This window comes from Canis lupus, chromosome 29 (genome assembly GCF_048164855.1).
Source record: "Canis lupus baileyi chromosome 29, mCanLup2.hap1, whole genome shotgun sequence".
Classification (NCBI taxonomy): domain Eukaryota; kingdom Metazoa; phylum Chordata; class Mammalia; order Carnivora; family Canidae; genus Canis; species Canis lupus.
The window spans coordinates 17,877,055-17,887,496 of record NC_132866.1 but is presented as its reverse complement, the minus strand read 5'-3'; the positions used below and the strand labels follow the sequence as shown (position 1 = coordinate 17,887,496).

Here is a 10,442-nt window from a genome sequence, read left to right as displayed (position 1 = left end):
TCCAAAAATTCCAGCATTCGCTTTCTGATGCAAGGAGGCAAAGCCATCCACATGATCTCCCCGTCTCCAACACCCTAACATCTACCACCAGGTAGCAACCAAATGTGTTTCAACCTCAAGTGAGCTAAAGCCCCTTCATGTCTTCTGACTTCCCTATCAAAAAATTAAGAGAGCACATTCAAAACTGTCTCTGTTATACATTCTCATGAGTGCTAGACATAAAACATATGTGAGAATGAGGAAAGAGTTCCTCCCTTAGGTATCCTTGGTTGACATAGAAAAAACACTGGATATAAATTTTAGCAAATTAATCTTATCCAATTCCTGCTTATGATCCTTAAAGACTATCCCTCTTAAAATTTGAGTAATATAAAGAAAAGATATGCACAGACATGCATATGTACTGAGTTTATGTACATTCACATAAAACTGATCTATCAATACATACAGATTTAGTTATAGAGAGATTTATGTGTGTGTATATATGCATGTATATGTGCATATATGTGGACATATGAATGTATGTGTATGCACATGTGTGGAAATATGTTTTACATTTGTTTGCGTATGGATGCCAAATATTTATAATGTTCAATGAAAAAGGCAGAAGTTGGACAGCCTTGGTGGCTCAGCGGTTTAGCGCCGCCTTCAGTCCAGGGTGTGATCCTGGAGATACAGGATGGAGATCCACGTCAGGGTCCCTGCATGGAGCCTGCTCCTCCCTCTGCCTGTGTCTCTGGCCACCCCCCTCTCTCTGTGGTGTCTCTCATGAATAAATAGATAAAATCTTTATTAAAAAAAAAAGAGAAAAAGTCTTTATTATATAAATATAACTTGTGTAAGCATGTGGGCTAGAGCCAAAAGGGAACAAACACACACACACTCTCTATACTAATACAAAGATGAGATAATAATAGACAATCACTATATCCCACCCAACCTTACATCAGTATCTTGTTTTCTAATGCCTTTTAAATGTAACAACATTGGACTGCTTAACTACTTCCACACTTTTCTCCATACCTGTATCAGTCCTTAATATATTGCAGTACTACTAGTTGTGCTACCTCTCTTCAACTAACCTGAGAGCTAAAGATGAAGGAAAGTTTCATATTATCATCTCCCCCAGTGTGGTACTTGGCACAGAGTAAGTGCCCAATAAATGTTCTTTGAATTAATGAAATGTGATACGGATCAATGGATGGATGCATGCATGCATGCATAGGGAATGGCCTATCTCTCTGAGAGACCTCATAGCGGAGATCGTTCTGTTCCCTTCCATGGTAGAACAAAATGTTTGGAATCCATAAGCCCTGCATCCAAACAAGGGAAGAAGTTCTGAAGAAGACAGATGTTGTCCCATTGTCTCCATGCTGAGATAACAGGGGAAGCTACCCTTTCCCTTTCAGATAAATGCCTTCTTTTGACTAATGTCTTCAATTCTTGATGCTAATGGCTTACAGGGAGGAGCAAAGTCTACCACAATAAAAATGGAATCATGTTAGAGAAAATGGAGTCTGTGAAGGTCCTAGAGTTCAGTCTCCCACCTCTGGGCAGGAGAAAAGTCCTACCAGTGGAAACACAATAGCTCCGTGGAGATGGGACTGTCTGTAAAGCACTTTCCTTGGGCCCTACTTAGTGTCCTTCTTCCTGACAAAAGGCAAGAATTCCACCAAACCTTTTGCAAGATTTGGTATTAAAGACCCTCGACTCACTAAAAGGTAGCTTATTTTCCTATACAGAGCTAAAAAATCTCTCTACAAAAGCAGCTCACAGGTCAAGTAACAAAGAAAACATTCCCAATCTCACGGGTTTTCACTTCTTCAGTCTTGGGAAATTCACCAGGAAAAAATCTCAAACATAATATATCGTCCAAACTGCTCTCCCACATTCAGGAGCAGCCACCAGGAAGATAATCTGGATGTGAGGAGTTCCAAGGGATAAAAAAAGAGAAATACTGTAAGTGCATTAATGGGTTAATAAGTCTGCTACAAAAATCACTGACAGACATGATGGAATCCTATTGTTTGGGCAAAGGGGGAAGTATTCATAGCGGAATGGATGGGTTCATCTTTGTCTGCTGGAGATTGGAAAAAATTAAACACTTCATAAATCAATGGAAAATTCCACTTAAAATTCAAGCCTTGATTGAAAGCAAAGCCTATCTTCATTCCTTTGCTTTGGATAGGAAAGAAATTAAGCAATAAATTGAGACTGTGACATTTCCATTTGGAAACTTCAGTGCTCACAGGAAGTCAGGGCTCAGGATCAGGCCTTCCGGGGACTGACTGACTGCCTAGATCCAGTCTACCTGGAATGGCCTGATCCTGTTGGATTTCAGTGGTTGTTCACATCTTGGATAGAGCTTTATCTCCAGAAAACATTTCTGGAATGCCTTCCGGTAACTAAAGTTTAGGGAGCAGCCCCTAGAAAAATAAGGCAGGGCAGGGTGGAACCAGCAGTTCCAGGTTTTGCTCTCTGGCTTTCCTTTCTCCCAGAATGAAATTGGAATCACTGCAAATTCACAAGCTAATGGGCCGGAAATATCTGGCAGCTAGGGCAAGTTCACTGGCAGGTCTGGGAGCAACAGCCCAGCCTTGGTCCCTCAGGAAATGAGTTCACCATATCCAGCTCATCCAACTCCACATTTGGTCTAGACAGCACAGCTCCGGGGTGGGAAGAGCAAGCCAGCTAGATGACTCCCCCTACTGGCAGATTCACTCAATATCCCATATCTACACCCTCTTGAATGGGATTTTTAATGCATCACAAGGACTGGTCCTTAGACTTTCATGGGATCCCACAAACATCTTTAAAGAAAATACCTCAGAAGCTCTCCAAGATTTTAGCTTCCTCCTCAGTAAATTCGGGGAGTGGAATAGTTAAGCCTTCTTTGCCTTCCAACCAGAAAGTTGTTTGTTCTCCTTTGCCCTGTGGAAGCAAAGAAGAGTGCTGGTGAGTCACAGAGGAGGAAAGGCTGCCTGTGAAATGTGGTCTCTGAACAGACAACTCAGTCGGTCTCTCTTGCTTGTTGACTGAAATGCTGTTCTGAGCCAAACTGCAAGTAGGCAGGAGCAGCCTCAGTGAGGGAAAGGCCTCATTATAGATGAAATCTTTATTTCCTTGGGCTTTACTGATAAGCTTATATGGGTAGTCTGCAATGGCCTAGGAGGTGAGGTTAAGGTTGAATTTTGCTGCAAAGGAAGTCTTTTAAAAATAATAATCAAATCTATTGAGCTCTTATGATCAGTAGAGCATCAAGTGAAGCACCTCATATACATGTTCACATTTGATCTTCACATCTACCCTCTGAGGGAAGTATTATCATTATTCTCATTTACTGGAAAAACAACCAAGCCCCAAAATCAGACAGCCAGTAAGTAGTGGAACAAGATTCAAAGCTAGGTCTAGACTACTGCCTTCTAGAAACAATTTCCCCTTACCTGAAGTCCATTGATCAAATACAGTATGCAAGAGCCAGGCTCACTCCTTCCCTTTCACGTCTTTCCATGAATCCCCCTACCCACCCAAACACTTAACATCATGGTAAACACCCACCACTTCCATCATGAACATCTCCAAGATGTTCTTGAGAACATCCATCCCCAACCTCACCAAAGGCCGATGGTTATCAGAAAGGTGAGTTTGCATCATGGTGTGTTTCAGCCAGCCTGGAGGGAGGAGAAGAAGAGGAAAGGGAAAAGACATTTAGATGAATTGAGATAGGGTCCTAGTGTCCTCAAGCCAATGGGCCTCTGTCTCTTCTATCTGGGAACATTAGACTCAGGAGAAGGGATCCATAGAGGAAATGTGGGCATTATAATTCCTGGGCTTTTACTTGCTGTTGCTTAATGAAAGACTAGACTGGGGTGTTCAAGCAGAAGCCAAGAGACCATTTGTGACCAAGAGAAAAGAGGCATCCCCCAGGGGGTTGGTCTAGGTGGGAACGAATATGTTTTCTGTTATAGATTCTGCATTTACCTTTTGAGGGAACCATACAAATCTCTGAAGGAAGAAGACCTGGCAGCTGCAAGAGCCTCCACATGGATGTCAGCAGTCTCCACATACCACAGTACAGAGATGCACTCATCCCATCAACTTCCTTAACATCTCCATCAGAGACTCCAATGAGGCAGGTGGGGTGCACTAAGTCGGTCTCACCTTGACTGGAATGGTGCCTCTCTTTTGCAAATCGTACCCTCCCGATGCCAGCAGGACGGCTGCAGTGCTCCGAGAGACATGGAACTAGAGAGCTGCCATAAGCCAGTTATTGCCTAATTACTGCTTGGTTGTGACTTTCATCTGGGGGTCAGCGGGCAGGGGGCTGGGGGCTGCTGTGGAGAGGGAATGCTACACTGCTTAAAATCTTGGACTGCCAGCACCTTTCATTAAAGCAAATCACAGACAACCTCTCTGAAGTCTAGAACAGTTGGGGTGCGGCCCCCCAACCACCCAGACATTGTTCAGATGCTATTGATAGCTCAAGCTGCTCAAGCTTTAACATGTTCAGGTTAGAAACAGTAGACAGAACTAACTCCATATGCAATCTCATACTCCCCATGGATGGAGGTCCACTGGACTCCTCAAGCTTCCTGGGATGGTACCAGAGCTGGGACACATCACTGAAAATGTGGTTCACAACCAGCACTATGTCTAGAATCAGGTTTGGATCCTACATCAGCAGCCCCACTTTCAAGATTTATTCCTAAAAATCTTGACACACAAGTTTAAAGAGAGGTTTAAATCAGTGTTTGAGACTTGGCTGATTAGCCTAAACCATGAAGTACTCAGAAGAAAAAAATATTTTTGCACGTTTTCATATATTGTGGAAAATTTAGAAATTCAGAAGAATCTTAACCTAAATATTTTGAAACTTAAATCCTTAATAATTTTTTCTAGCTGATAAATGTCTCAGTGAATAAATAACATGCTGTCTAGCAATAATTAATGCAGTAAAATTACTGTAAAGCAAAAGAATATGATATCCGCTGGAGTTCCTGGCCATAGATTCATTCTGCATCACCAATACTAAACTCTGCATTAGGGATGGGTAAATTACCACTCACCAGCCAAATCAAGCCCATCATTTGTGCTTACAAATTAAGTTTTATTGGAACATGGCCATACCCATCATTCACAAATTATAAATGGCTACTTTCACACTAAAACAGTAGTTAAGTAACAGGGACTATGGCCCATAAAGCCTAAAATATTTATTGTCTGGCTCTGAATGGATAAAGCTTGCTGACTCCTGCTTTTCCTTTAAATGGCCCTATTATATGTGTACCTGACTATTTAGAATTGAAAATCTTAGAAGGAAGTAGTCATGTGTGTTACGTAGAAAGCACTGTGCAAAACCCTGTCTACAAAGTTTGTGATCAACTTTGTCTGAAGGAGATAATGATATTATCCTCCAAATGGAAAACAGTAGACAAAATGAAAATGGGTTTTCTAAAAATACCCTCTGGCGAAAGATAGGGGACTGGAGGGACAGTGAAAAATCATGTTTGAAAAATACTGTAAATGATACTCATGCAAACTGTTGCTTTCCATTCTGGATGCCATGTTCACAGTGTCCCCAGACAGTACCTGGATATGGTGGTTCCCACCACACCAGCCACCACAGGACCTACACACAGGAGAACAGAAGGGCATAGCCATTCTGCATTTCCCAAGGGCTTGAGGTATATTAAGCCAAGAAATGCCATTCAACAAATATTTAAGTGCCCTCTTCAGGCAGAGCTTGGCAGTCGACCTTTGAGTTTACAAAGAGGCAACCTACAGAATCCAGACTCCTGGTGGGAAACAACATAGTCAAATATGATGAGCTGAATGCTTGCAACCCCCTCCCTCATTCACTTGTGGAAGCCCTAACTCTCAATACAAAGGCCTTTGGGAGGTACTTAGGTTTAGATGAGGTCGTGAGGGTAGGGCCTCCAGGATGGGATTAGTGCCCTTATAAGAAGAAGAGACACCAGAGCTCTCTCTCTTTCTTCACTATGTGAGAACATAGCCAGAAGGCAGCCTTTGGTGAGATAGGAAGAGGGTCTTTACTAGAACCCAACCATGCTGGGACCCTGATCTTGGATTTCCCTGCCTCCGGAACTATGAGAAAGTAAGTCACTGCTGTTTAAGCCATCCAGTCTGTGGTATTTTGTTATAACAACCAAGCCAAGACAGAAGTTAATGACGATGTAATTCATGCGCTAGAGATGTCAACAAAGCAACTGCAGCACAAACATGGGAGTAATTAGGTCTGATTAGGGGTCAGGTTTTATTTTAGTCAAGCCTTGGAGGACAGTTAGGAGCAGGTTTAGTTACACGACTTATAGAGCCCAGTCTAAAATGAAAATAAGGAACCCCTCATCCCAAAATTATTAAGAAATTAAGAAAATTAACAATTATTATCAATACTATAGCAATGTTATATTACATATTGTATATATTTGTATATTGTATGTAATATTATGATATTATATTATACTAATAACTAAGAAATTAAGACAGAAGAGCATTAAACCAAATGCTAGTCACTTCTGCACAGGTCATGTGCCCATGGGTTTGACAAAAAATAGACCAAATCAAAGAGCATTTGATGTAGAGGTATGGGTGGTGCGGGGGAGGCACCTCAATATAACTATCCTGTCTCCCCTCAACTTTCAGTTCAACAGCTTGGAGTCTCTGGGTGTCTTTGCTGTTACCAAGTAATCTAGCTAGCTGGAAATACATTCACAAAGACAAGTCAACCTTTTGTTTTCCTTGAAGATGTTACCCTTCAACCTCACGGTCCTAAACACCTCAGACCTAGGGCTTGACTCCAGAACCACCTGCTGGCATACCTGGATCATAAGTCCCAGTGCTGTGTACCTGTGTGGATGCCAATCCTGAGCATGAGCTTCTCCTCAGGTATGTGCCCAATCTGGAAGTAGACAGTGGCATTGAGAACGTGCAAAGACATTGTGGCAATCTCATCCACATGCTGGCTTCCATTGCAGATGGGAAGTCTGCTAGCACCACGTACGCATCTCCAATCATTTCACCCTGAAAATAAAGGAACTAAGTGGCCTTCAGCTGAGGCCCCCCATGTCCCAGCATTTCTACAAGTTTCTGCTCTTGTCCTGGTTCTTCCACAAAGCCTTCCTTCTGTAAGCCCTCCTGCACACAGTCACTGCTTTCTCCTCTGAAATCTGATAGTGGTGGTGACCATATTTCCTCCACTCAAGTTCAAAACCAGTTAAACAGGCAGCAGCATATGAAAAGGGTAAATCTTGAAGGATCCCATGCATCCATCAAGTGGAATTCATGTTACCCAACCTGAAAGGTCTTCACCCCATAGAAGAGTTCTTAGGTACATTTATACATATGTATACATTGTTATACTTAGGTATAAATGCATGTATCTGCCTGAATTGTCCTCTTCTCTCCTCTAATAAATCCTAATAAAATCAGCTTTCAGATCCCTCATTCACAATAGAAAATAAATGACAAGTGTAAACTTTAAAGATACATTTGCCATCAAGCAGAATCCAAAGATGATGTGGGATTTCAGGCATTAGCTAGGCAGTAAAAATAGCTCAGCCTATTGGCCACCCCAGAATTATACAAAATCAACCAGTGCACAAGTCTGACTGTTTATTGGCTACCTCTCCCCATCATGGGTACATCCTTTAGACATTGAAACTGATTTAGTCTTAGCTCATGCAAAACATAATGGAGAAGATGACACCAAGAGGAAATCCCAGAGGACGTCCTCCTAAGCAGAGGTTCCATTTTATTTTATTTCATTTTATTTTATTTATTATTTTTTAGAGCTTCCATTTTAGAGTACATGTGACCTACACTTTGAGATTATTCACAGCATCTTTTCTTCCACCCTTAAACAGAGGCATATCTGTGGGGAACCCCAGGAAATAACTACTACTATGTCCTGGAGGACATAACTGCACTGTCTCCCAAACCTCCCCAGCCCCAGGGCCACAGGCAGAGTCTTCCAATCATGGTCAGAGCTGGTGCCACCAATGGCTGCCCCAGGCATGTGTGAGCTTGGACACCCTGTAGTCAGCATCTGGCCTCATCAGAAAACTCAGAAAATACCTGAAGCAGCCATCATTACCACCACTTGAATGAAGCCAAATTATTTGTTTTTGCTATCCTTCCCCAAAAGATCATTTTTGACTCTGGGTGACCATATTCATACATCCCTCCTGAGCAGCACTAGGCAGATGGTTGTTTCTCATTTTCATCACAGTTCTGATAGTCTACACTTGGGAGTCGGTCTTCACCTGCCTTGCTAAGGCTCACAGCCACAAAAGTGAGATTCACACAAAGTCCAAAGACAACTTTTAATAAAGTAAATATGAGATTCTCTGAATACAAAGGAAATATATTCAGAAGCAAGCTGGAGGGATAAGTCAGTAGAAAGTCAGTGCCTCTTTGGAAATGTGTTTACCGTGAGATAAAATAATGGAAGGAATCAAGGAGCAACTGGTGATTCTTGACAAGGACATACATCTGTGATTAATCAAGCCCTTTTCCAAGAAAACAAACAGGAATAAAATATTGAGTTTCTGCCATGAACCAAGATGGACTGCTAGCCTGAAATAGAGCCTTTCCCTGGCTGACATCAAGGGCTGGGTCCACCCTCACTCATGCCCTGGAGTCAGCTGACAAGGAGAACGTGTTCCCTCCCAACCCAGGAGCCAGAAGTCTCACCTTAGACACATCATAGTTTTTAATGATCTGGTCAAATAAACTCTATATGTCATTAAGGAGCTTTATGACTTGCAAGGGGAGGAGGGACTGAGGGAACACAGTTTTGTGAATCCAGCAATGTCAGAGAAAAAGATTGTCACAGACTCAAAAGGTTCTGGTTCTATGGACCTTCCAGCTATGAGCTGTTCTCTGATGAAGCTGAAACCACAGAATAGGGATTGATGTTGAATAGACTCTTATTTATCCCATCTCCTACAAACCCCTCCAAAGTCATCCTTCTAGACCTTTTGCTTCAATGGATTGGGATTTTGGTCAACAAAATTCCATCATCTAAAGGGATTGACTCCCATTTCTCTCCCTGCATTTTACCTAAAGAGATATTCCCACTGGTGAGTATAAATTGGAGGTGGAAGCAGGTCACAGAAATGCCCTTACGATAAAGACTTTCTCCCTGAGGGCATCTCATTTTCCTCTATTGATTATAGAGTTGGATTGTAAAGATTCAATCTGCAGCTGTGGGAGCAAAAGTAAGCAACCACCAACCCACAAGTCAGTAATTTTGCTTTAACCAGTCTCTCATTAACGCCTTCAAATCCCTGACCCTGTCTCTTCCTCAAGACACACAGGAAGGGTGCTGGAATTTTAATAGCAGATGCTCCTGCCAAGTGTTTGGAGAGTGTACAGATGCAATCAGAGCCAAAAATGAAGCGAGTTTTGGGGTCTGAAGTCATGGGTGCATATTGTATTCTGCAAAGAAAGGTTTTGGAGTAGATCACAAATACTGGGGAGTTAGCTAATAATCAGACTCATGAAACCAGAGCGCCATCTAGTGGTCGCTCTCCGGCTGTTGCAGCCACCATCTTTCCTGTAAAAAACATTGTCTAGTTTCATGAATTCAAGAGCCTTTGCTTCTATCTTCTTTTACAGGATGACCAAAATGCCTGCAAAATGCTTGACCCATTTTAGAAGGACTCGACTTCCTCTTATTAAAGGGGGAAAAAAGGCTGTCCTGTCTACGTGGAGCCTCTTAGTGATGCTATTGCTTCCTGGGTCCTTTGGAAAGCCACCCCCGAGCTGTGGAATACCTTGGCAGCATTGTGGACAGAGGCCGATCCACCTTCCTCTTCTCTGCCATCAGCTGGTTGGTCCTCTCTTCCACCACACCCTCCAGGTGATTGGCATACATCTCCAGCTTGCTCACCATACTGTCTAGGATGCTCACGTGGCTTAAAAGAACCCCCCATAATTAACACCTTTTTCCAAAAACTTTAGGGCCAAAGTGGAGCAGAACTTCCAACCATACATTCCAAGAAAAGAAAATATGTCTTGCTCTTAAGGTTCCCTACTTCAGTGCTGCCAATGGACAGCAGCGAAATGACAATGACAATGAGGCCATGCAGCAGGACAGAGACTGCCCTCGACCAGCTCTGTGATCTGGACCTGCACCCTTCATTTCCCTGAGCACCAGTTTCTTCATCTGGAAAATGAGGAAAACAATACACACTTCCAGGGTCATTCTGAGGGTTCAGAATGATACTGGGTACATAGCACCGAAAGTTGTGTCTGGCACTCAGCAGGCACTCCACAAACAGTGGCCTCCCCCATTTCCCCATATGCTCCAGATCATGATCATGATCATGAGTCAAAGATGCAGATTTCAGGACAGGACAGGTCTTTTTTTACCCCTAAATAATACCAGCCATTTTCTTTCCAGATGACAGATGTAAGGG

At 42.6% G+C, this 10,442-nt stretch overlaps 1 protein-coding gene across 1 annotated transcript in view; it reads right to left on the bottom strand.

The window, feature by feature from the left end:
* Positions 1–2,826: 2,826 nt before the first annotated feature.
* LOC140620627 (guanylate cyclase 2G-like) overlaps positions 2,827–10,442 on the bottom strand; it is a 45,360-nt gene continuing 37,744 nt past the window's right edge. The window contains 9 exon segments of the mRNA XM_072804752.1: positions 2,827–2,931; positions 4,162–4,253; positions 5,535–5,582; positions 5,585–5,629; positions 6,868–7,014; positions 7,017–7,041; positions 8,713–8,793; positions 8,796–8,910; positions 9,798–9,938. Of these exon segments, the coding sequence (XP_072660853.1) occupies positions 2,827–2,931; positions 4,162–4,253; positions 5,535–5,582; positions 5,585–5,629; positions 6,868–7,014; positions 7,017–7,041; positions 8,713–8,793; positions 8,796–8,910; positions 9,798–9,938 (799 nt within the window).